This window comes from Rutidosis leptorrhynchoides, unplaced genomic scaffold, assembly GCF_046630445.1.
Source record: "Rutidosis leptorrhynchoides isolate AG116_Rl617_1_P2 unplaced genomic scaffold, CSIRO_AGI_Rlap_v1 contig29, whole genome shotgun sequence".
NCBI classification, from domain to species: domain Eukaryota; kingdom Viridiplantae; phylum Streptophyta; class Magnoliopsida; order Asterales; family Asteraceae; genus Rutidosis; species Rutidosis leptorrhynchoides.
This window is the reverse complement of record NW_027266533.1, coordinates 43,677-70,077: the sequence shown is the minus strand read 5'-3', so window position 1 is coordinate 70,077 and position 26,401 is coordinate 43,677. Positions and strand designations below refer to the sequence as shown.

Here is a 26,401-nt window from a genome sequence, read left to right as displayed (position 1 = left end):
AAAGAGAGTAATCATGTTTGCTTTGCCTGTATCCTGAATCAACCAATGCTGCTGTGATCTTATGGTTCCATTACCTAGATGCTTGTTTAAGGCCATATAAGGATTTGCTCAATTTACAAACTAACTGCTTCTCCCCTCCTGAATTGAGCAAACCTTGTCGAATAGTCATATAGACCTCTTCTTCTAAATCACCATGCAAGAATGCATTGTAAACATCCATGTGATAGATTGGCCAGGAATGAGTTGCAGCTAGGGAAATCACAGTCCTAACTGTGAAATGTTTGACTACAGGAGAGAAAGTCTCCTTGTAATCAACACCATACTTCTGTTTAAACCCTTTAGCTACTAATCTAGCTTTGAATCTCTCAATATCTCCATTGGCATGATATTTAACCTTGAAAACCAACTTGCATCCGATTGGTTTCTTGGATTTAGGCAGAGAGACAACTGACCATGTATTATTATTTTGCAAAGCTTGCAATTCAGTATTGATAGCCTCAACCCATCTAGGATCTTTGATTGCATCTTCATAGTGAGTAGGCTCCTGAATTTCATCCATTTTGATAATGAATGACTGATAGTGAGGGTTGATCCTAGAATAAGATAAATGATGTTGAATGGGATAAGTGCATAATGTTGTATAATCTTTCAACCAGATTGATTGTTTTCTATGTCTAGCTGATTTCTTGAGTTGTAATGTATCAGGAAGTGAACAAGGCTGGCTCAAAGCCCCAACAGGCTGTACAGGACCTGCTGGCTGGGCATCACCCTATGAAGGGAGCTCATCAGCACCTTCCCAGGGAAGTGACTGGGCATCACCTTCATAAGGGAGCTCATCGGTGTCCTTATCCACCATTAGCTGTGAATCAAAAGACTGTGGAGAATGTTGTTGTATTGAAGATGGTGACATTGCAGGAAAGACATCAAGAAGAAAAGGCTGCATAGAATTCTGTGATGATGATGTTGCTGAAACAGAATCCCTGACAGAGAAAGGGAAAATCTCCTCATGAAAGGTAACATCCCTAATCACCAGAAACTGTTTAGTCTCTAGGTTGTAGAGTATATATCCTTTCTGATTAGGAGGATAGCCCATGAAAGCACACAAATAAGATCTGGAGGCAATTTATCTGTTAGCAATGGAACCTTAGCATAAGCTAGACAACCAAAAATCTTCAATTCTGTGATGTCTGGCTGTTGCTTGTAGAGTAAGGCAAATGGAACCTGATTCTGTAAAACTGAAGATGGATACCTGTTTATCAAGTATACTGCTGCCTGAACACATAAACCCCATAATTGACTAGGGATTGAAGCCTGAAACTTCAAAGCTCTAGCCACCTCCAGGATATGCTTGTGTTTCCTCTCAACCACACCATTTTGTTGTGGGTTATATGGACATGTAAGCTGATGATGAATGCCAAGAGACATAAAAAAATCCTGACATTGACTACTTAAAAATTCACCTCCATTATCTGATCTGATTGCCTTAACAGTAGTACTAAACTGATTAGTGGCAAACAAAATGAAATTCTTGAGACATTTGAAAATATCTAGCTTAGAATGCATTAGGAATGTCCATGTGTATCTACTATAGTCATCAACTATAGTGAGAAAAAATTTGTGCCCTTGATGAGTAGGAACTTTGTAAGGTCCCCATATGTCAACATGGAGTAATGCAAAAATAGAATTAGCTCTGCTAGTGCTTATAGAAAATGGAATTTTGTGATGTTTAGCTTGGGAACAAATCAAACAACTAGATATATTGTCTTTATTTACTGTAATGTTGTTTGATACAAGCAAATGATTTAAGGAAGTTGGACTAAGATGCCCTAGTCTGGCATGCCAAACAGAATTGCCTAATTTCTTAGTATGACAAGAATTTGCACTAGCAACAGGAAATGTTATAGGAGAAATTGAATTCAAATAGTAGAGACCATTTTCTTCTTTACCAATCCCTCGTACCATTCCAGTGGGAATGTCCTGAATCAGACAAGATAGAAAGAAACAAAATAGTATGAGTCTCTAGCTATCTTGTGAACAGAAAGAAGATTGTGATGGAAATTAGGGACATGTAGAACATTAGCTAAGGTAATATGAGGAAGAACTTTGATTGAGCCTGATTGTGAAATAGATGCACTCTGACTAGTAGGTAAAGTAACAAACCTAGATGATGCAACTTTAGAAACACTATGCAATCCTGTATGAGAATGAACCATGTGATTTGTGGAACCACTATCAATTATCCAAGTTTTAGATATACCTGGTTGAGAATTGCCTGAAGGATTGATAGTGTTTGTGGCTGAAACAGAAGTAGTTGCAGCATTGGCAGAAGGTGAAGCTAAGCTTGATAACATTTTGAGTATCTGTGAATACTGATCCGGTGAGAAAACTGGAAGAGGAGCTGGAGCAAACGGATCTAATGTACCCTGAGGAGGTTGTGAGGTTTGAGCAGATGTAGCAATAGAAGAATCAACACCAGCATTATGAGCCCGAGCATTAGGTTTGACTCTAGTAAACTTGAAGTCAGGTGGAAAACCCACTAGTTTGTAACATTCAGCCTTTTTATGTCCTTTTATCCACAGTGATCACAGGTTCCAGCAAATTTCTTCTTACTGGTAGAGGAAGAAGCAGGTGTAATCTTGGAAGAAGAATAGAAAGCAGTAAGATCATATGATTGTGTATGAGTAAGAGCAACAGTCGGTGGAACGCTGTGCTTCTTCCTGCCTAATCATAGCATACACAACAGACAATCGAGGCTGAGGACGCATGAGGAGAATCTGCCCCCTGATTGGTATGTAAACTTCACTAAGCCCCATCAAGAACTGATGAGTCTTGATTTCCTCGAAAACAGCATAAATCAAGGCTGCCTGAGCAGGGTCAATGATCGGTAATGGAGAAATACAATCAAGCTCATCCCACAAAGCTCGAAGTCGATTGAAATAGCTATCAATTGACATAGCATTTTGATAAGTCGTCGAGATTTGATGATGTAAGAAGAATATACGAGTTCCATCAATTTTATTGAACCTATCTTCCAAATCAGCCCAGGCTGCCGCAACATTCACATAGTAGTTGATGGTGACATGAACTTCCCTGTTGACATTGCGAAAAATCCATGAAAGGACTAAAGCATTGCAGCAGTCCCATTGATCATGAAACTGAACCTCAAAATCCTCCTTTTTGCAGGTTCCAGTGAGAAATCCAAGCTTATGCTTGGTCATGACTTGATTTTTGAATGATCGGCTCCAACGGCCATAGTTCTCTGTTCCTGTCAAGGCTTCTTCAACAGTTACAGAGCTAGCATTTTTAGAAGGATGGTAGCAGAGAGGATGATGAAGATCAATATTAACCGACGAAGATGAAGAGGGAAAAGAAGAAGAAGAAATCGAGGGATTGTGAACATATTCCGCCATTGTTGAAGCTTCGAAGAAGCAAAAAAATTTTGTAAAAATTTCAGAGTGATGATTTTATGGCTTTGGTACCATGTTAAACGAAAATTATTTGGGAAAACTTATTTCCATTAATTGAATCTTGTTTCTGTACAAATGTATTTATAGATTAATTAGCTGACTATTCTAACAGCTTTATAACTACTCTAACTGACTGAGAAAATTTTCCCGCCAAAACAACTGTTTCCTAACTAACAGGCCGTTTATTGAATTGGGCTCCATGTGGGCTTCGGCTCAATTTGCTGTTTTCAGCCCAGTTAATTGCTACAGCTTTTCTTCATCAAAACGCACAACATTGCTTGATCAAAAACGCTCGTTTCATTCTGCTGCTTCTTCAAACACAAGCCTCCAACGGTAACCTGCAAATTGTATCTTCCAACAAGAACCAATAGACAATAATAGCAGTTGTTCTGAGAAGAAAACTAAGGCTTTGCTCGAGTGGCAAAGGATACAACAACTCATGCAAAATAGTATCCCAGTTTGCCAAGGTCACAAGGAACCTTGTGTTTCTCGAGTGGTGAAGAAACAAGGTCCAACATTTGGTCGCAAATTTTATGTTTGCGCTCGAGCTGAGGTACTACTCTTTAATAATAACACGTCCAAGAGAGTTCAGATAGGGACGATCTTTAAAGTTCATGCCTGAAGCTTCTTGAGTTGCTTGTTAGGATTTTATGTTTGGTGCATCGAGACATGAAGCCAGAGGTAAGGCTCACTTATTGTAGCTTCTTTTGCACATTAGCTTATCTGAAATTATTTAAAATGTATAAGATAAAATGCTATCTTTATATTTTTGAGGCTGAAAAAACAGAGTTTTGATATGTTACTACTTCCTTTCAGGCTTTGGCTAGTACTCTTGGAGAGCACGAATTAGCTGGTCTTAAGGATCAATTTGATGCAATTGATGTGGATAAAAATGGGTCAATTAGTCTTGAGGAGATGAGACAGGTAAAAGTTTTGAAATTTTGATCTGATCTTCAGCCCGATCTTCAGACAGATAAAAATGGCCCTTGCTAAAGATCTTCCTTGGAAGTTAAAGGAATCTCGTGTCCTAGAGATTCCTCAAGCGGTAAGCATTTTCAACTTCCAGAAAATGAATATTGGTTTTGAAATTACAAGTGCCTGTGTTAGTGGAATGAAATTACAAGTGCGTTATGGGTGCCGTGGCCTTTGTAATTGAGTCCATCGATCTCGATCAGTAGTAGCATTGTTTAACATCGTAACGAGTTGTAGCCTTGTTTAATTGAGTCGATCAATTTCGATCAGTTTTCATTATAAATCTCGATTTGGTTAATCAATAGAACATATTAAACCTTTTCATGTGAAACTTTTATAATCGAAATCGATTGATTATACCAACCTATTACCAATCGATCGAGCCACTTAGGTTTAGTTCAGTCATATAATCTTAATCGATTGATTTAAGCCGAAGCACTATTATTTCGTAAAGTTATTTTCTCCTCAAAACCTGTTTCAGATAATGCTGATCAGGATTATGCTATTCTAGGTATAAATTATGTAGGAATCTTGTGTTACACGAAATTTGGGGATGATGAGTGGAAAACAAGGCAAACTAATATTGAATCGAATTCATAGATATTATTATATTAATTAATATTGAATAGAACAAATACCTTAAATAGGATGCAATCAATTTCTTCGACGAAATTGCAACCCCGAAACTTCCAAGAGATCCTTTATTCTCTTCCGATAAGGATTTCTTCATGCCTTCCATGGCCGTTGCTGGTAAAAAAGTATACCTAGTCGGCGGTGGTGAAGAAACTCTGGAATATAGTTACAACTACCAATGGACTTGGAAACATTATGGAGAAGTGTATTGCATGGACAGAACTGCCCCTGAAACTGGTTGGAAAGAATTGAAACCTCTTATTAAGCCAAGATACAAGACTCAGTTAGTCCCTCTCAATGGCAAACTTTATGCCTTTGGACACTGGTTGAACACCGATGAATATGGCGACTATATAGTTCCTCCTAATGTCGAGTGGGCAGAGGTTTTCGATATCGAGAATAACGAATGGAATCCGCTTCATATAACTCCTTTTGCAGGCACGGAATTACCTTGGTACATAGAATGGTATGTTCTAATTACTCCAAATAGTAATAAAATTATCTTATGTGGTAGTGCATTTAAGGATCCTCAAGGGTTAACCAAGCAGCTCTACTGTTGTGATTTGGAGAGCAATACATGTTGTTTTTATGATCTACACTTCCATGAACATTTCAAATGTTTGACAAATACTACTTATGGTTCATGGTATGAAAAGCCCGCCCAGGATGGATTTAACTTATATTTTACCAGCGGAGGTAATCAAAGAGTGGTTCCCTCAAGCAGTGGCTGGATTTATCCGTCCCAAAGTTGTTTCTGCTATGAGATATGGCTGTGAAAACTGCCTGATAGTTAATTTGGGTGATCAAAGATTTTGTGTGACCTGGTTTGTCCAAAGTTATTCAACAGTCTATTGGACCAAGTTTGTAATCTCCCATTCAAGTGGCAGTGTCGACGATGGTACTCCAACGGCTTCTCATTTCAGTACTATTAAGAAATTCTTGGTCGGAAAGGATGTTCAAATCGTCAACTGCTTTACTATATGATCGATCAGAGTGTATTTGAAAGTACGTTGTAATAATTACGACAAACAAATATTCTATACATTAATTTGATGATTTTTCTCTATTCAAGTTGATCTCCATCGAGTGACATTTGGGATTGCTCTTGATCTTGATCCTCTGGATGATTCTTTTTACAGTAGTTGATATATATAGCCTATTTAAAGTTTAATTATGGTCGTTGAACTCTTAAATTTTCGATTTTGATTTTGCAAGTCTCATGTCAATTTCCCAACAATAAAGAAGAGAGCTTAATTTAGGTGATGAGATGATCTCTCTTCAAATATATTGTTGTCTCAAATATTTTATTTCCTTAATTTTGATGAAATAGGCAAACGTGACATATAAAAAGAGACGAAAGGAGTATCTATTAAAATTAATACAAAGCTTTGCTTATAATATGTTATTATCATAAAATATATTATCATTTTATAATAAAAGAAAGTGAAGCTAGCCGGTACTATGAAAGGTAAGACCCCACCTCAATGTGGCATTTTCTTCCCTTTTATGGTAGTAGTGTGAAAGGTTTTTATAAAAGGTTTGCCGTGAAAAACAAGCACTAAATTCTATCTATTTCCAGGAAGTAACCACTTTTCCTGCCTAGTGCCTTCTCCCTCAACTCAGCTCTTATACAATTCGTAACAACAAATTTGTTGGTTGCTCGAATAGTCAATTGATCAACATTGCTAACCGAGCGAGTCTCTCCTCCTGCAGTTCAACATTCATTATAATGATGTATGAACCAAGCTCCTTTGGAGCCATACATCAAAATGTATATATGAATGAATGAATGTATATATACGACATTATTTGAAGAAAGAAAGAAAGGGACAAAATGTACATATATGAGTGATGTGGCAGCTCAGAATTTGAGGATTCCTCCTTTTTTAATGGATTTTATATATTAAGCCTGAAATTCCGCTGTAGTCACCACTTTGCCATCATAAAATCTCTGACGAATATTACCCCAACAAAAAATAGAAACGACGTCGATCAGCTATGGCACAATTGAAAATGACGCCGTCCCTGACTCATTGTGCTCCTTCCATCTCGATGTCTTCTTATTCCCAAACCCTGGCCTTCCATCCCTTACCCATCTTCAATCCCTAATTCCAAACATGAATCATGTTGTTGATTCCTTTCCCAAGTTTCCTCCTCATCCACGAAGCTCTCTTTTCATTCTTTACTCTCTTTCTTGGAAGTTGCATAGAGACGACCTGAAGGAGACTTTCTTTTTTTAAGGAATTTCTTACTTATATTTCTGGCAGATTATCAATCCCTAATTCCAAACATATTTCTCTAAATTCGAACTTGCTTTTGCATTTCAGGCACGACTTTGTGTTATTTAGTGATCATGATTTTATTTATATTATGCTTTATTTAGTGCTTTTGAGGTGAATAAACATGAATATTTGACATGTCTCTTTTGCAGTGATCGATGGCTGCCATGGCAAGGGAGAATAAAACATGTGTATTAGTGTCTCCATGTACTTACCATGTTTTCTTGAGTTTTAGAGGTGCAGATACGCGTACAAACTTCGCCGACCATCTTTACCATGCTTTGAAACGTGAAGGAGTTTATACTTATAAAGACGATGAAGAAATTGGTAGAGGGGAACCTATAATTGGTGAACTTGAAAAGGAAATCAAACAATCAAAAGTTTTCATCATAGTTATATCGGAAATTGTTGGAGTAGATCATCTCAAGGAGCTTGAGATCATAGAAGTTCAGTTTGCAGCTGAGAAGAAAGAAAAGAAGAAATTGAAGAACATAGATAGCTTCCAGCAGAAGCAATCAAGCTTGAAGAAGAAGAAGCCAATTGTAGAAGAGCCTGTTTTTTACAATTCGATCGTGGAAGCATTCTATAAGATGTTAATTGAGTTCTCGAAGAAGAATCAATCAAAACAGTGCCCTGAAAGGTCAAACAGTTTTGAAAAGAAGAAGTTCTGCAGAAAGGATGAAACTGCACATCGGGAAAAATAGGAGGATTGGGATGTACCTGCAGGAAAAGTTGAGGGCTCAATCAGCTTTTCAGAAAGTTTCTCGGCGGAAATCAGTCCAGACGATCTGCGGAGCAGCCGGAGCATAGTCGGAGCTCATGGCATATACCAAAATGCTCAGGAGGATGTCGCCCACAACACCTCTAAGAGCTATTAGCCCGCAATTCCCTGAATCGAAAAGCCCCAATTCAGTTAGGGTTCTATCTTTAATTTCCAGTCTAAGTCTTTAATTTCTACAGCAATCAATAAATTAGTGTTATGGGTAGCTTCGTCTTCAGGTCATGAAGTAGTTCGCATGCTCAATTTAGTCTGAAATGATCTGGAAGTCGTAATGTATGTTCGAGTTGTTCACTGAAGAACGGAAATCAAGCATTGCTGATATAAGGCATGTCAGTTGAATTCATTGACTGAAAAACGATGAGAATACTTCATTGAAGGTGACTAAAGGTTTAGATTGAAGTCCTGAAGCATTTGTAAATGGGTCTGTAGCTCAGAGATAGCTTGCCCGTCAAGTAAAAGGCGAAATTCAAATTTTATTGTTGTTTCTTGTAAAGTTAAAGTTCAAAGAAGTTGTTAGTAGTATGAAGATGAAGTCTAGATGAAGTTACAGTCTCGATCAAGCTCAGAGCAAAAGTCAAGCCAAAAGTCAACGAAAATGGTACTCTACTCGAAGATGCTCTATGACTAAGTCTATAGTCGATTTATAGGTTGTAATTGAGAAAAACAAAATCGCATGTGGGAAAACCACTTTAGTATTGCATTTTTCCGTTTCTGGTTTTCCTTAAAATTCAGGCTGTAATTTGTTTTTAAATTTCAATTAGCCAAGTCGTGTGTGATTGACTATATAAATAGGAGCTATCTATTAACACTTTTTTACATAATTGGTATTGAAAAGCAAAAATTGAAATCGCCATTCTCGTCTTTCTTTGTACAGTTTCAAAAGCTTGGTTGCATTAGTGAGTGAAACCTTAGTAATCCGATTACCCAAAATTAGATTTAGGTTCCAAACACCCTAGATACCAACATTTAGCCATAGAATTAGGATTAGCATCAAATCGACCATGAATGGATATGATTACAATTCTGTTGTAGTGTATTAGTGTTCTTAATTTTTGTTTTCTGCAAATCGTTTTTTGTGTCTGTTAGCTGCATTCTTCATCTCCGATTTCTTCCGTTTTCGAGCTTTCGGCATTCACAGATTCAGGAAGATTTCAACAGTGGCATCAAGAACTTTGGGTTCGATCTTGGAGCTGTGATGAAGAGAAAATCGTCTTCCGAAAGCTTCAAAAATGGGATTTTTTTTTTTAAGAAAAAGAAGAGTGAAAGAAGTAAAAAGGAAATGTTGCTACTGATTGAAGGAGAAGGATAGCGAGAAGCCTAGAAGCCAAAAGATGCCAGAGGTGACGAACGTGAATCCAAGAAAATCAACAGTACGCTTTAAAATTTTTTCTATCGATTTCATGAATCAATTTCCTTAAAGAAAGATCATTCTAAAGTCTTTAGAAGCTTAAGGTTCTTTAATCACAAAACTAAGGAGGAGCTGTTGGTTTGGATAGTTTTGCAATTAAAGAAAGAAACGATAATGGTTGAAGCTCTGTTTTTTTGGAAAGAAAAATATGAGGACCAAACTGTAAACCTGAACTTTTGCAAGGACTAAACTATCAAAAATGCTGCAAAGTTGCTGGAAATCGCGGTGAACGATTGTGATTGAATGAGTGGAGCTCAAGGAAGAGATTTTACAGCTATTAAATGAAGTACAATGAAAAATTATGTGATTGGTTGATGTAAAAGTGAGATTTTTAGTGTTTTGGCTATAAAGCCTCTTCTTTGTAATATGTTGAGTTAATGAAATTCTGAGGTCTTTGCAAGAGTGTGAAAATGTAGAATCCTTCAGCATTCACTTTTTTCTTTAATTTATGCCTTAGTAGTTAGTTCAATAAATTAGTGTTAGCTAGTTTTTATCTTTCCAGTGTATAAAATCTCAGCTTTTCTACTTCAACTAGCCATATCACCATACTACCATCAATCAAAATCTATGTTTTTCGTGTTCCTTTAACACTAGAAATCATAGTTGAAGCTTCAAGTTTTGGTTTTCTATCCCAGAAAGTTTTTTTAAAAAGCAAAGTTTGTCTCTAACATTTGATCAAACACCTTTCATTCATGGTTTTCTTCATGACCAAGCTACCATATTTTCTAAGCAAACAGAACTTTATTTCCTTTGTTTTTTTTTATTGCTTGAATTGTTGGTTCTTTGTGTCACTTAGAAGCAATCTAATTGTGGGCAAGAGATACATCAAGCTGACTTGATTTTCAAGTTTTCTTAATATGCCCACAAACTGTTTGATTAAATGTATGTGATAATCCATAAATTTTTTTTTCTAAAATAGCTAGCTGGAGTATCACACTCGACAACAAATGCTGGGAAGACCATTTTTGCAGTTGGGATTATTGAAGGATTGATGAAAATAGAGGGTCAAATATGCTTAGGAAGCAAGCTATCATCTATGCCTACAAGTTGTTTGATGAAATACCTCCAAGAAACTTCATTTTCGAAAATTGTGAGTGCCGCACAGTAGTGAATAAAACAGGGAATCGACTCGTCGGTTTTTACAGTGGTTGATTCTGTTGATGATAAACAATATGAGGCATTTGATTGTAGTTCAATGCAGGCTGTGCAGAATGGTAAGACAAATGATTTCCTGATGCCTGCCACTGAGTTGCTTATGGATTCACTGGTCTAAAGGTATAGTTTGCCTGATATTGTTGCTGCATCAACACAGTCCAACAATTCCAATACAGTGAGCTCAACAGTATAGAACCTCAACAGTCCATAGGCTGGACAGTGTTTTGCAAACACAAGAGGAGTAGAAGAAACTGCATTCCCTGTTGAGATATGTTCTATAGTTAGAAATGATGAAAAAGATAATGTGTGGATTGTAGATAGTGGATGTTCTAATCATATGACTAGGAATGCTGATGTATTTGTTGAGAAGTCTAGTGGAGGTATAGATGCTGTTGTTAGGTTTAGAAATGGTAAAACTGTGACTGTTGAAGGTAAAGGAGTGGTAGAATTGGAGATAAAGACTGGAAAATCAGTGTTGGAGGATGTGTATTTTATCCTTGAGCTGGATCAGAATCAGATTAGTATAGGATAACTTCTAGAAAAGAAGTATGTTGTTTACTTTGAAGATGAAGAATGCTTGATTTTCAATGAGGAGAAGATGCTAGTTCACAGAATTCCACAGGTGAACAGAATGTTTAAACTGAGAATGGAAGATGTTGAGGGAGCATTCTATACTGCAACCTTGACAGAGACAACAAAACTGTGGCATATGAGGCTTGGACATTCAAATCTAGACAACATCATAGCAATGTAGAGAAAGGAAGTAGTAAAAGGATTGCCAAAACTGTGTGCAAAGATGAAGCAAGTCTGTGAACCTTGTGCAAAAAGCAAGAGCCACAGGTCAAGTTTTCCTTCAAGTCAGTGGAGAACAATAGAGTTGCTGCAATTGGTACACACAGATGTTTGTGGACCTATTGAAGTGTAGTCAGCAGCTGGTAACAAATACTATATGGAGTTCATTGATGACTTCACCAGGTATTCATGGATTTATTTTATGAAGACTAAAGATCAGGTGTTTGGACTATTTAAGAAATGGAGAGTCCAAGCAGAATTAGAAACATGCAGCAGAATCAAGTGTTTAAGAAGTGATAGAGGAGGTGAGTATGTTTCAAAAGAAATGAGGAGTATTGTGAAAGAGAAGGCATCTTCCAACAGATGACAGTGCCATATTGTCCAGAATAGAATGGAGTTTCAGAGAGACGAAATAGAACTATTGTTGAGATGGCCAAGTCAATGATGTTTACAATGAAAGTCCCTAGAAATACTGGACAAAAGCATGTTATGTAGCAGTATACATTCAAAACAGATTACAGATTAAAGCTCTCAAAGACAGAACTCCATTTGAAGCTCTATTTGCTATAAGCCAACTATTCATCAACTTAGAGTATTTGGATGCATTGCATATGTCCATATACCAGAACAGAGAAGAAAGAAGATGTCAAAAAAGGCGATTAAAGGAGTGATGATGGGATATAGCTCTAGAGAATTCAAGGTTACAGGATACTTGATCCTATTACAGGAAAAATAATCATATCCATAAGTGTTAGATTTGATGAATTAAGTGAGTGAAATTGGGAGGAATGTGAGAGAGCCAGAGAAAAATATTGAGTGAAATGCCAATGCAACCAATTGTTTCTGAGATACTGAGTAAAAACTCATCAAATGATGAGGGATCACTAGTTTCTCCTAATGAGTTTGTCCATTTTGACGCAGGGAATCCAAATAACAATAGCTCAGTCTCAGGAGGAGACAGTAATGATCAATCACAGGAACCTCTAAACTCAGGAGGAGATTCTCTGAACTCTGAAAGTGATGATGAAGCTGTTCAAATGCCACCAAGAGAAATGAGAAGCTTGCAGTCAATCTATGACAGAGCTCAACCAACACCAGTGTCAGAATTGACAGAGTTTTTTAGCAATGCAGAAGAAGTAATGATAGCAAACATTGAGCAAGAACCTACAAGAAGGCTAAGAAGTCACCAGAATGGATTCAGGCAATGAATGAAGAGTGGAAAGCAATCACAGATATTGAAACATGGTTTTTGATTGACAAGCCAGACAATGTGAAGGTAATTGACACTAAGTGGGTTTTAGACACTAATTGAATTAGATTTAATTAATGATCAGCATTTTCAGCTACGTTTATCTTGCTGAATATTAAAGCACTACATTTGGAGCACGTAGATTTTTGAAGACCTTCCGGAGACACTTGATTCCGGTGAGAGCTAGCGACTTGTATTCTGAAACCTACTCGACTTGTATTCTGCAAATCCAATAATTACTACACGTAATTTCCAACAGTGCCTAGCATGAACAATGGACGACAAATATAATCATAGTAAAAGCTTTTGTCCGCTTTTGCTTTTGCTGCACCAGGAACACAATGTTACTCAATGAAGACACCAATTGAAATCACCATCTTACTTAGCCAAGAATACATCTAATTGATGCGGCAAGTTGAAATATAAGAACAAGTTCAAAACAGGCAAGGGAGACCTACAGCTCGGAACTGAAATGGGATTGCAGACATAAGCTTCCTTGCAGAAACCTTTCTAACATCTTCGAATATTAGCCAAGTAAGAAAAGTTCTTTACTTGTGAATTGTCCTTTCATTTGTTTTGTAATGCCGAGTAATTTCCTTTATCAGGAAAGATAGTCGATACAGTGAGAAAGATGCAGCTGTTGTTGTACGACAAATGCTCAAGGTTGCAGCTGAATGTCATTTACACGGTTGGTGCACCGAGACATGAAGCCAGAGGTAAGGCTCACTTATTGTAGCTTCTTTGCACATTTTATCTGAAATTACCGTGCTTGACAATGATGCCCTTTTTTTTTATTTTTTTCCTTATTTCTTGAAGAATTTCCTGTTCAAGTCACCCAAACTTGAATCCCCTTTGAAAGGTTGCAGCTGATTTGGGCCTGTCGGACTTCATAAAACCAGGTGACTGAAGTTAAATTACATTCTTTCTTTCGAAGAATTATCATTGCCGACATTTTGAACTTAAATTTTTACAAAATACAGGAAAGAAGTTTCCAGATATTGTTGGTAGTGCCTATTATGTTGCTCCAGAAGTATTGAAACGAAAATCGGGACCAGAGTCAGATGTGTGGAGTATTGGTGTTATTACTTACATTTTGCTCTGTGGAAGGAGACCCTTTTGGGATAGAACTGAGGATGGTATATTTAAGGAGGTACAACACATTTTCTGTACAGGATTTCTTATATGCCTTTACGATAAGTGCTTTATATATTCTTGAATATTTAATTACCACCAGGTTTTGAGGAACAAGCCTGATTTTCGTCGGAAACCATGGCCAACAATAACGCCCACTGCTAAATATTTTCTGAAGAAGTTATTGGTGCTCAGGCTCTTTGTATGTGTTCATCTCTTCTATTAGGGAAGAACATGATTCCGAGAAATGGCATCAACGTTCACAAGCTTCATTCGAGACGTTTGACCTAGATAGAGATGGCTACATAACTCCCGACGAACTCAGAATGGTTGGAGGGAAACGAGAAAGAGAGAGAGAGAAAGAGAAACAAGAGAGAGGGAGCGAGAAAGAGAAATGAGAGTGAGAGAGAGAGCAAGGCGGGGACAGGTAACTTTCCGAATTCTATTATTAACTGCAAGACGTCGGTAGAAGAGCGACTTTGATCAGAAACTTGAACAAGTTTTTGTACAATCAATCATTAGTAATCAATCCACAGAATTTACATTCCTGAACATATAATTGTGCTGGAGAGATGATGATATCTTTTCTTTTCGGAGAGTTGATGAAGATTGTGCCCTGTTCTAATGTGTCTGTATAAAATGATGTGTATTAGAATTCATTTACGTGTTCATATTATATCATAGTCTTGTTTTGAAATGCTTTTTCAATTACATCTATCGATTTTATTGGATAATTGTTTCCAAGAAAGATAAACTTTAGAAAGAGCAGAGACTAGAGTTCTAATCATACAAAGCAGATTTTCTTGAAGACATAGAAGGGACCACGAATTTGTAGAATGAAGGCTATCTGGTTTGCATCGGTAATGATTCAGAAACAGAACAGATCATGACCAAAGGGGAAGGTAGGCTCATTTTAAACTATCAGCATTATCCTAAAATCTGTCCTCCCATCTAAGTTCAGAGATAACAGACTCAATCTTCAGCAGTAAGCAATCCAAACATCCCATATTTCAGCCTGACTAATCCTTCAGGAGACGTGACACTACGCTCCAAACAGAGGTTGATTCCGGTGAAACAGTCCAGGTAACAAGAAATCAAGATTCCAAGGGAGAGTTCATCCTAATTTTCCAGCCGAAATGATCAAATTTAACAGAAATTCATTAGTTGTTACTACTTCTTGTAGAACTGAATTTCCTCGACTTTATCTATGCACATAGTGTGTTAGAAGTTGAAACCTCAATCTATTCAGCGGAAAACTTCAATCTATTCTGTGTTATAAGGTCTATTCCTATGCTCCAAGGTGTTTGTGAAAATGCCGACTGTCTTGTGTTGGTTTGGATAGTTTTACGATTAAAGAATAAAGCAACAATGGTTAAAGCTCTGTTTTTTTGGAAAGAAAAATATGAGGACCAAACTGCAAACTTGGATTTCGTCAGAGACCTGAAGGTAAAAAGTTTTCTGGACTACAATGGTTTAAGGGGAGCATGAAGCCTCAATCCCTCAACGAAGGGAGCTGTTGGAGAGTTCGTTTCGCGATTAAAGCCGAACTGTTTTAGAAGACGGAGGGACCGTTTTGAAGACTGCAGAAAACAGAAGGACCAAACTGCAAAACGGCAGTTTCTCAGGACTAAACTGTCAAAAATGCTGCAAAGTTTCTGGAAATCGTGATGAACGACTGTGATTGAATGAGTGGAGCTCAAGGAAGAGATTTTACAGTTGTTAAATGAAATACAATGAAAAATTATGTGATTGGTTGATGAAAAAGTGAGATTTTAGTATTTTGGCTATAAAGCCTCTTCTTTGTAATCGTCTTTAGTTAAATGAAAAAATCTGTCAAAATATAGCTGTAGGTGTAGTAAGTTTACTTCAAGCTTTCTATATGGAATAAAGTTTCATTCTATCATTTTCAAACCGAGAATCACCACCACTCCAATACATTTTGTTTCATCTCTGTTGTAAACCCAAAAACCCAAAAAAAAACCGACCAAGTATCTTTGCATTCTGTGTTATAGAAAAAGAATTTTTTGTGGGTTTGTGTCACTTAGAGGTGCTCTAAGTGTGCTAGAAGATTTGACGGTGGTAGCTTTCTTGCAGATATCAGAGATGCAACAAAGGAGACAAGTAGTCTGATTCGTATTCAAAAACAACTCCTTTCGGATATCTTAAAGAGACCAGTTGAAGTACAAAGTGTAGAAGGAGGAATACAGAAGATAAGAGATCATGTCGTACACTGTAAAAAAATCCTTATTATTCTTGACGATGTTGATGAACAAGAGCAGTTAGAGAAAATATTTGGAAGCCAACCACAGCTTTGCCCGGGCAGCAAGATTATCATCACAACTAGATATAAAAATCTAATGACTCTGAGGTCTCAAAATTTGCAGTCCAAGAATTAGGTGGTGAAGTCTCAATTAAACTATTTAGTTGGCATGCCTTTGGGAAGACCATCCTATTGAGGATTTATTAGAGTGCTCAAAACAAATCGTCGACCATTGTGGAGGACTTCCATTAGCTCTTAAAGTTTTGGGGGCTTCCTTTTCTCAAAAAGCAAGCACAGGTGTATGGGAGAATATGTTACAAAAATTAAAAGCAATTCCTGATAGGAAAATTCTAAATGTTCTCCGACTAAGCTATGATTCTCTATCAGATGATGATGTCCAAGTATATTCCTGGACATTGCGTGTTTTTTTGTTGACGAGAAGTACAATGACAACATGGTTGAGATTCTCGATGGTTGTGGTCACTACTCAAAAATAGGAATTGAAAATTTAGTTGAAAGGTGTCTGTTGAATATTCAAGGAGGCCGGTTTTCCATGCATAACCTAATTAGAGATATGGGGAGAGAAATTGTTCGTCAGGAATCAGTTCATGACCTTGGAAAAAGTAGCAGGATATGGAATCACGAGGAAGCATATGCTTTACTGAAAGAAAAAACAGTAAGAACTATAACTCAATCCATATGTGATGAACTTCTTCACAAGAAAATATCTAAATGTTTTGCAGGGCACTAAAAGAGTGAAAGGTATCACTCTTGACTTTTCTTGGTTGAAGGCAGGTCAATCTGGAGAAGTAAATGTGAGTATATGAATGTCATATTTGGAAGTGAGTGATGAATGTTAACATTTAGTGGGATTTCTTAAATAGGGAAATGTAGAGGCAGATACATTCACAGGCCTACAAAACGTAAAACTGCTTAGGATGAATTTTGTCAACCTTATTGGGAACCGCAAAAACTTCCCCAGGAATCTGATATGGCTTTGTTGGCATGGATTTCCAATGAAATGCATACCCACAGATTTTTGTTTGGAGAAGGTGGTTTCTCTTGATGTATCTTATAGCAAAGTTGAACGTGTTTGGGAAGGAGACATGGTATATTAGTACTTTATTTTACAACACAGTTTCATTGGTGGAGATTGAAGGCAGGTTTTAAGTTAGACACAATAGGACATGTAGATTCACACGTTATAGAAAGTTTGGGACTGTACAGATCAGAATGTTTGGAAGGCATCGAGGTCAATCTACAAAGTTATTTCGTTCCTAAAGATATACACAACACTCCACTAAAGGTAATCTTAATTTCTTGGGAAATTAGTTAAACATTTGTATTTATTTATTTCATTTAATTGTTTGCATAATATTAATTGCAGGTAATGTATGAATTTAACTTATGTAACATTTTCCTCCCAGTAAGTAAGGTTCCAAACTGTTACACAATCCATGAGGGGGATTCAATGTCATTTGTGGTGCCATCAAAACCTGGTTTCAAGATACGTGCCTTGAATCTCTGTTTTCTATATATGGATGTGAATGGTCAATCAGATTATTCATGATTAGTATAGTCAATTGGACCAAGAGAATGTGTTGTTCTTATTTGCCTTACTATAGGAGGTTTACAGAAGATGGGAATGGCGCTACATTATGGTTAAGTTACTGGAACATTGTGGATAAACATCTTGATGCTGGAGACGAAATCGGAATACAGGTTTTGGAGACTTACAAAGTTAAATTAAGCGGGTGGAAGTTGGTATGGGAAGCTGATCAAGATAGAAATTCCCAACTAAACATCACTTGACCTTGGCCTCTATCTATGACAAATGACGTTTTTACTTCGTTTTAGGTGAGTGTTATGTTATGACAGTATTAGGTTATCTTATAGTTGCCATAATTTTTAGTCTAATTACTATGTTCTTCCTTTATATGTGAGTGTTATGTTATGACACTAAAATATGTCCATTGTTTTCAGACACTAAAATATGTTATATGTCAGTAATTACCAATTTCCTTATTTTCTCTCTGAGTAGCTAGGTTCCACTTCTCAATTATTCCAAAATTTCACTCTTTTTTCACTCAATTTTAAAAATAAAATGATTTTGAAATAAATTTCACTCTTTTTTTTAATTAAAACTGATTGATGAAAGGTTCGGTTTAGATCCAAATTAGTTTTGTTCAATCAATTTTAGTCCATTTGATTGATTATTTACTGACGTCCTCTCCTAATTAAGAGGTTAACTCCATTGTATTTGTGAAATTACTTGAAAACTTGAAAAGAAAAAAATCGTGTCCCTCTAAATAGAGTTTTCTGGTTCTGCTATTCAGGTAAAATTGAGATTCATGATCCATTTGGGAGAAGAAACTTCGACTTTCCTCCTAATCTGTCAAAGGTACTCGATTTGTTAAAGTTTCGGTTATCGGAAATAACAAAGTTATATGATCTTGAATACATCGATGTCGACAATATCCCTGTCTATAGTGTTGAGGAAGACTCTGAGGCCGAGGCAGTCTTATTTCGTAAAGTTATTTTGTCCTCAAAACCTGTTTCAAATAACGCTCAAGATTATGCTGTAGTAGCTATAAACTATGTAGGAATCTTGTGTTACACAAAATTAGGAGATGATGAGTGGAAAACAATGCTTCATGTCGAATATAATGGCAAATCACTAAATTTAAAATCCCCTGATGTTGAGGAATTCGATGGAAAATACTGCGTAGTGGATTCACGAACATGGATTGTTCTGGTATTAAATTATTCGTTCGAGGTTATTTCAATAATTTCATCTCTGAATCACAATAATATGTCATTGTGTTATTTCTTGTCCAGTGAATGTCTATAAACCCGACTAGGAGAATCAGAAATGGACGAAAGCTATGAGTTTAGGAGACATGACGTTGCTTCTTGATTTTGAATGACGATTTCTCAGGATTGATTGAGAGAGATTCTGTCTATTTTCTTGATATTCATTGCTTTGGAGTTGAAGAACATAATAAGGTCCCTGTCCAGGTTTTCTTTTAAAGGGGGTCAAATTTATATTTTAGGGGGGGCATCATTGCAATTATATAGTACTATTCAAAGAGGTAGTCAGTAACGAAAATCAATTAAAAAAAAGGTAGTCAATAAATTCAAATCAAATTCTTATGTATATCATCTGGAATTTCATTTGTCATGAGATGCCAAACCAAAAAAAAATCTCGGACATTAACAACAAAGAATATTAGTAATATTTTTTTCTATTATATATGGAAAATATTTTTGCACTATGTGAGGAATTTGCAAGAATATTAGTAATATCTTCCTCGTACGTGGCTATGTTGAAAAAAACATAAAGATTCATCGAATGTATACTGATTTTTCTGGCCACTCTGAAGCTAATTTTTTTTAAGTAATCCACAATATGATATGGTGGCAGATTATATTAGGATGTAATTATGATTGGTGAATAGAATCAGTTTTTTATAGTAATAACTTATGTAATTATGTTCATATAGATAGCATTTATTCTCTTCCTCTTTTAATCAATCCAAAATAAATTATATTAAAAAAAATTGATCAGTTACAAAACGTTTAGGAAAATTTCATCAATTAATTATGGTAAATTGGCCAACAAAGGATCAAATTACAAGAATCTCGCAGTCAATTGGAGTGCAAGATTTCGATCACTGATCACTATATAATGAATAGTTTCATAGGAAGGCCAAACATACACAAAAAAAAATTATTTGTATCATTTATATTCGCAGAGACATACAAATGGAAGGCAAAAGGGTTTTTTGCAGTTATCGTTATTCCTGATTGTTGCAATGACGCTGATTTCCGTCGAAAAGACGAGTGCCGATGAAATTCCTAAACCATGTATCGAAATTTGCAGTAGAGTTGAATATTGTGACCCTCCGAAAAGTACTCCTTGTCTCAGTATGAATTGTGTGGACAATTGTATGTCTTATGCTGGCCATCGCCACCGCCTCAAGCACCAACCGTACTTAATTAATTATTACTAGTATATGAATAAAGTCATTTTTCGGCAGAAAAAAAATGGCATCATGAGATTGAGATGATGATTTATTTTTCATATGAAATTCTGCTTTCTTTTTATAATTAATGCTTTAATTTTATTGATTTATCCTTTAAGACTTGTAATATAAAAATAATTTGTTATAATTAACCCATCTCTAATCACACTAGTTATTTTAAATAATTAATAAAATATTCCTCCTCTCTAATTATATTATTTTATTCATTTTTTAATTCATAGATAATATTCTCTCCGAAATTTTAGCATTCCCACCAATTTAATCATCTTCTCAATTAGAAATGGCATTGAAGAACATATTTTTTTGCTTTGGAACTAATTTTGTGGCTCATACAAGTAGCAGTAATTGTTTGCAAGTTATTTATAGAAAAACATGCCTTTTCAACCACAAACGTATTCATTCATCTGTGATTTGTCAAAATTCATATGTATTAATACTATAAAATTCAGTATTTGGCAAATCACTACAAGATACTGTATATGGTGTGAGTTGTTTTTCTGGGAAATGCATGTTGAAATGGGTTGTTTCGTTACTCCAGCATACCAGGACCTCATTGATGCATTGGTGAGTTCTCAAGTCAAGCTAAAGAACAATGATTTCAAGAAGAAGAAGAATCTACAGCAGAGAAGCTTGGAAAAGAAGAAGCTTAGACTGCAAGCAACTGTCTTGGGCAATTTCGCTTCAAAACATTCTTCAATGTCGTCTTAAGGATTCTGAACAAAGAAGGAACGAAACAGTGTGAAGGAAGCAAGCTAAGGATCGGGACTCAGGTTCTGTCAGTGAAGAAATAGAGTTGTCTAGAGTCGAGGAGGAATTTGAACCTTGGAAGAAAGTGAAGGATGGTCTTGTAGTCGGGCAAATGATGAAGGACGTAACTGGCATTACTGAAAACCAGTCGGCCGTGAAGATGAAAAACGATCTGCCGGACGATCGAAAGATAGTCGGAGCTCAGGGAACCGTCCAAACAGATCAGGAAGACCTTGTCTACAATAATTCTAAGAGAAATTGGACTGCAATCTCTAGAATCGAAACGCCCAAATCAGAAGGTTAGGGTTTCTAATTATGGCAATGAAACAGTGAGTTGAACTTTCCTTTTTTGTCTGACGAATAATGAAGCTAGGGTTTAACGTTAATCTCTCGTTAGTTGATGGATTTTGATGATTAAAAAGCTCATTTCAAGTCGAATTGATGCTAAGAATCGATTGGAATGATCAATTTAACTGATTAACTAGTAATGAATAAAATGTCTTGATGGATTTCTGGAAAATGAAGAACATGAACTGAAATTGGGGATTTTTGCTGCGGTCAACTTTTCTTGCATTTTCTACTTCAGAATGATTACGAATAGCTCAATGATGATGTGGTGAAGGTGTATACTTGATTCTAGCCTGAGAAAATGAGTTCTTGCTATTGTTGGTCTATATCAGTTTACTGTCAAAAACAAGTCATATGATCATTTTCAATTCTGTTCGAGATATTAAAGAAGTAGTTTTACAGTCAAATTTGGAATTTTTTAAGAGTCCTTTCTGCAATGATTCGAGTTCATTTCCATGGCTGAGAAGAAAAGTCAATCTGAAGTCAAAGCTTTGTGCTAGTTGTTCTGATTTCTGCAAAAGAAGAAGAAGAAGTTACTGCAGTATCTCTATCAGTTACAAGTTCAGCTAGAAGATAAATTCAAGTCAAAAGAAGATTGGGGACAAGAAAAAACAGTCTTGTTTTACTTTAGATCAAACCGGACTGGTTTTACAAAAGGAACAAGAATGGTTTTCCTTGTGCTTCTTCCACTATAGTTTGTATATTAGTACTTTTGTTGTGTGCTCTTTCACTGTTATTGTTTTTTCTCTGTAATTTCAATTAGAATTCTATCTTATTGCTCTTACTTTGTAAAAACTTAGACTGTAAAAGATGAAAAATTACAGTTTAGGTTTGCTTTAGAAATCTCATATAAATATGCTTGTAAGCCGAAAGGCATGGTGCTGCTGCTAATGAAAATTGCAGAAGAGTTCATCATTTTTCAGTTTCAAATTCCTGTTTGTATTGGTAATCTAGGTATAATCAAATAGCCTTAAACTTAGTTTTATTAGGATTTCCAACCTTTAAACCGGTGTGAATAAAAACTATTAGTATTTATCATCAAATCAACAACATAATGAATTTCTATTATCTATTTGCTTGTAGTTGAATCTGTTTTTACAGCTTGTTTCTTGTTGTTGCTCTGTTTCTCTGTTGAAGTTTAGAGTTTAAGCTTCAAATCAAGTTCCTGTGTTACAAAAGAATCTGACAATGCAGAGTCCAGAGAGGGAATGAAGATGAAGGGTTGAAATAAATCCAAAACTGGAATTTTAGTAAATGCCATGTCAATGCATATGTGGCAAGTTTGTGTAAGACAAGTGTCAGTTTCACGTTGTTAACGACAGAGTCAGTATCACTTCAACTTTCCGTAACGTCTCGGACCCAAAAGTCCACACTTTATGAAGGCACGATTTCAAGCGTGAATATATGGACAATCAAACATCTCCATCTCCCATTTCTGTTGTAGAATGTATCCATCCTCATATATATAGTTTGAGTTTATTACTTCTTGTTTCCATATTAAATTCCAGAAAAGAGGTTCAGAGTTTCTAACCGTTTGTGATTGAATTTGTTCGAGTGCCACATAATAAGCACTCCTAACTGAGAAAGAACCATTTTTAGTACCTGACCAAGTGAATATATCTGCCCGTTGAGGACAGATTGGGATCATAGCTAGTTGTCGAGCTTTATGGAATCCAAGGGCATTGGCATTCCTCAAGATAGGAAGTTTCCAAGAATTTGAAGCTGGATTAATAAGTTGATTCACTCAAAGAATGCCCCTTGAGAAAAGTCTTTCATGTTCTACTATAGAAAGCGAAACTCCCATTGTCCAATTATCTTCTCTGATTCTTATAGATTTTCCATCTCCGATAACCCACGATCCACCTGCCCGAAGAGAGTCTCTTCCTTCAATAATACTTCTCCAAACCAGTGACGGATTGTTACCCATCTCAGCTTCTAGAAAACTAGAGAAAGGATAATATTTTGATTTTAGAGATCGAGCCAGGAGAGAATTAGGATTCTGAATAAACCTCCATCCTTGCTTTGCTAGCATCGCTAAGTTGAATGCGGTAAGATTTCGGAAACCCAATCCTCCATTCTTTTTCGAAGCTGAAAGTGAATTCCATCCCACCCATCTGATTTTCTTCTTCCCATCCCACCAGAAAGTTCTGATAGCAGTTTCAATTTCTTTGACAATAGCAACTGGAATCTTGAAACACCCCATAGAATAAACAGGAATTGACTGTATTACAGATTTTATGAAAACTTCTTTACCAGCCTTATATAAGAAACGAGTAGACCAAAGGCTTAGTCGTTTCCAAACCTTCTCTGCTAAGTGTTTGAAGTTGAAGACTTTTGATTTACCTACCAGAAGAGGAAGCCCAAGATATCTGTCATGACATATAACTTCTTGAATCCCCATAATCTCCTTAACCCTTCGGCGAGAAGCCCTGTCTGTGTTAGGACTAAAATAAATTCCGGATTTGCCGTTATTTAGTAGCTGTCCTGAGGCTCTTTCATAGATACGGAAGGCTTCCCTGAGAGCTTGGACATCTTCGCTTTTTGCTTTTACAAAGAAAAGACTGTCATCTGCAAATAGGAGATGGGTGATCTTGGGGCTCGTTCTTGAAATACTGCAACCCTGAATTGCGCCGTTCTGTTCTGCTTTTGCCAAGAGAGCTGACAATCCTTCTGAACATAGTAGGAAAAGGAAAGGGGAGAGCGGGTCTCCTTGTTGTAGTCCTCTCTCAGGTTTGAAAGTAGAACTATGTATACCGTTAATCAGAATCGAGAATGAACTGAAGAGATACACAACATAATCCATTCAATCCATATCTGCGAGAATCCCAGCTTTGCCATCATCTGCCTGAGATAACTCATTCGACTCTGTCAAAGGCCTTCATCATGTCAGATTTCAGGGCGCACCATCCTGTAATGCCTGATTTCTTTTTAATGCAATGAGAAATCTCGGAAGCCAGGAAAACGTTATCTGATATTAATCGACCTGGCAGGAAAGCCGATTGATTTGCCGAAATGACCTTAGACAGAATGGATTTAAGCCTTGTTGCCAAAACTTTCGCCGTAAGCTTGTAAAGAAGTCGAACTTGACAAACATTGAACACAAAATGAAATAACTTCAAGTTCACGCCAATGATAGTGTTATTCCATTTTCTTAGTCTTCAAAGAAGCTATCTTTAGTGTTTGCTTTTGGTAGAAAAAGCAGTGAAGTTTACGCCAATGTCGTCCGTCGGAGAGAAGCCACCTTCCGGTAAACGAATCCAGCCATCTCTTTCACCTGGATCACATAAACCAGTTCATCACAAACCAAAAAAATAAAATAAAAATAGCTGTAAGGTTTTTACATATAATGGATTAATGTAATGGAAAAAAAAATGTTTGGCTTACATCAAGTGATTTGCAAAATCAGGACTAGCTCTTTGGAGTCAGAAAACTTGACCACTGGTGCCTGCCTTTAGGAAGGTGTAAAACATCAGTAAAGAAACAGTAAACATCTGTCAAACTAGCAGATAAATGATTGCTCTAATGTTTAGATAAAGAGAAATTAACAGACGTAATACCCAACGAAGGAGATATTCAGGCAGCAACAATAGAAGTTGCATAGGCTCGCATAGTGATTAATTGTCAATATAATAGTAGCTCCGCTCGGAATCGTCAATGCTGCCAGAGACTTGCAGAAACTCAGCAGAATTTGTTACATGGTCAATCACCTTGCATAATTTTAGCAGTTAAAAAAAAATGGTTGGGAGTCTCAAAATGTTCAACTGTTATTACCACTGTTCATAAGATCAAGATAAAGTACCTCTAAAGTCATCACAGCATCAAACTTCCCCTGTTCCTCAACTAGCTTTTCTGTACACCATGAAGGTGAATTAATAGATAACAAGTATTTTCAGTGGAAATGAATATAACTTGACCAACAAGGCAACAACATTAATAACAGGAATGGCATACACCAGCTGTAGTAAAACAATATTCAATAGAAGATGTTGCTGGATCCATGCCCTGTGTAGATAAAGAATGCTCGTTTGTATTAAAATAACATTTAAATTAAATCTGGATCTTACAGTAGAAATTCGTGAATCAAAAGTCCACACTAACTGAAAAGACCAATATTGACAAGTTCATCAACTTAACTTTAACAAGATAAAAGATACCGTCTTAAAGAATGAATTCTAAGTACCAATGTCACAGTTGCAAGCATGTAACAAAGTGATAGTGGTGTATTAAGGGCTAGCTTCCTAAGTAGGATTGAAAATGAACTGAATGCCTAATAAAATAACTAAATAACAACATACAGCATGAAGTCGAGCAATATTGATGTTTTTCTCCACAGCATCTACGCCTGTTAGGGTAGCTTCCTTTCTTTCCAAAGGCTGAGAAATTAGCAGAGAAAGAGAAAAAGCAATTACAAATAATACTCAGGATTCAGAGAAGAAAAAAAAATATGGCAAATGCCTATAGACACATATACTGCCAGCCCTTATCAGTTATGCCATCATTTGAGAAGCATATAAAAATAGATATTGGGAAATATAGTCTGACTGATATCATAGAGACCATGACAAACAGTCTTGCAGCAGACAGGACTAAAGCAAATAGTGATAACCTTCAACATTCCAAAACTAAAGTATGGAAGCCGAAAGTGTTTGCTGAGGTAAATGAAAGATAATATACTTGTGATTGCCTCCGCCACAACCAACATTAATAATACTAAGTCTTTCGAAAGGCTTGGGGAACAAGGATCCTTTCGTTATATTAACAGAGAAGTAGAAATGGTAGTTACTTCATCTCATAGACAATAAAACAAACACACTGCCTACAATACAGATTCCAAAGTTTTTTCAATCAAATAGCGCAATGCATAAGCGATATAAGCACATAAAATGAATACAACTTAGTAATTCAGTTCAGCATTGTCATATCTGAATCATTACAATTTTCATAAAACCATCCATCAGTCAGTAGTACTTTAAACCAAACAAATACTCCACTTTAACAGCATATATATAAATATATTGTCCATTTATTTAACGATTCTGCAATTTCTTCTTATCTCACCCTGGATTCCAGTAAGAGGACTGATGTTGCCCATCTTCACCATCGCTGCTGCAAAGTCTTCCCGGAAGCGAAACT

At 36.4% G+C, this 26,401-nt stretch overlaps 1 protein-coding gene and 1 pseudogene across 1 annotated transcript; both read right to left on the bottom strand.

Moving 5' to 3' along the window:
- Window positions 1–1,047: 1,047 nt before the first annotated feature.
- On the bottom strand, window positions 1,048–3,410 carry LOC139882613 (uncharacterized). The gene is made up of 3 exons (XM_071866898.1): window positions 2,705–3,410; window positions 2,067–2,566; window positions 1,048–1,977 (listed from the first exon to the last, which is right to left on the bottom strand). The coding sequence occupies exons 1-3, from the start codon at window positions 3,408–3,410 to the stop codon at window positions 1,048–1,050; spliced, it is 2,136 nt and encodes a 711-aa protein (XP_071722999.1).
- A 20,713-nt stretch (window positions 3,411–24,123) lies between these two features.
- On the bottom strand, window positions 24,124–26,369 carry LOC139882612 (ubiquinone biosynthesis O-methyltransferase, mitochondrial-like; annotated as a pseudogene).
- Between the last annotated feature and the right edge of the window lie 32 nt (window positions 26,370–26,401).

Excerpts from the sequence above, each read along its gene's own strand:
- LOC139882613 (XM_071866898.1), bottom strand. The coding sequence starts at position 3,410 with ATGGCGGAATATGTTCACAATCCCTCGATTTCTTCTTCTTCTTTTCCC. Across the intron at positions 2,567-2,704 it reads TAGGCAGGAAGAAGCACAGC|GACATAAAAAGGCTGAATGT; the intron begins GTTCCACCGACT and ends TGTGGATAAAAG. Across the intron at positions 1,978-2,066 it reads CCTTAGCTAATGTTCTACAT|GACATTCCCACTGGAATGGT; the intron begins GTCCCTAATTTC and ends TGTCTGATTCAG.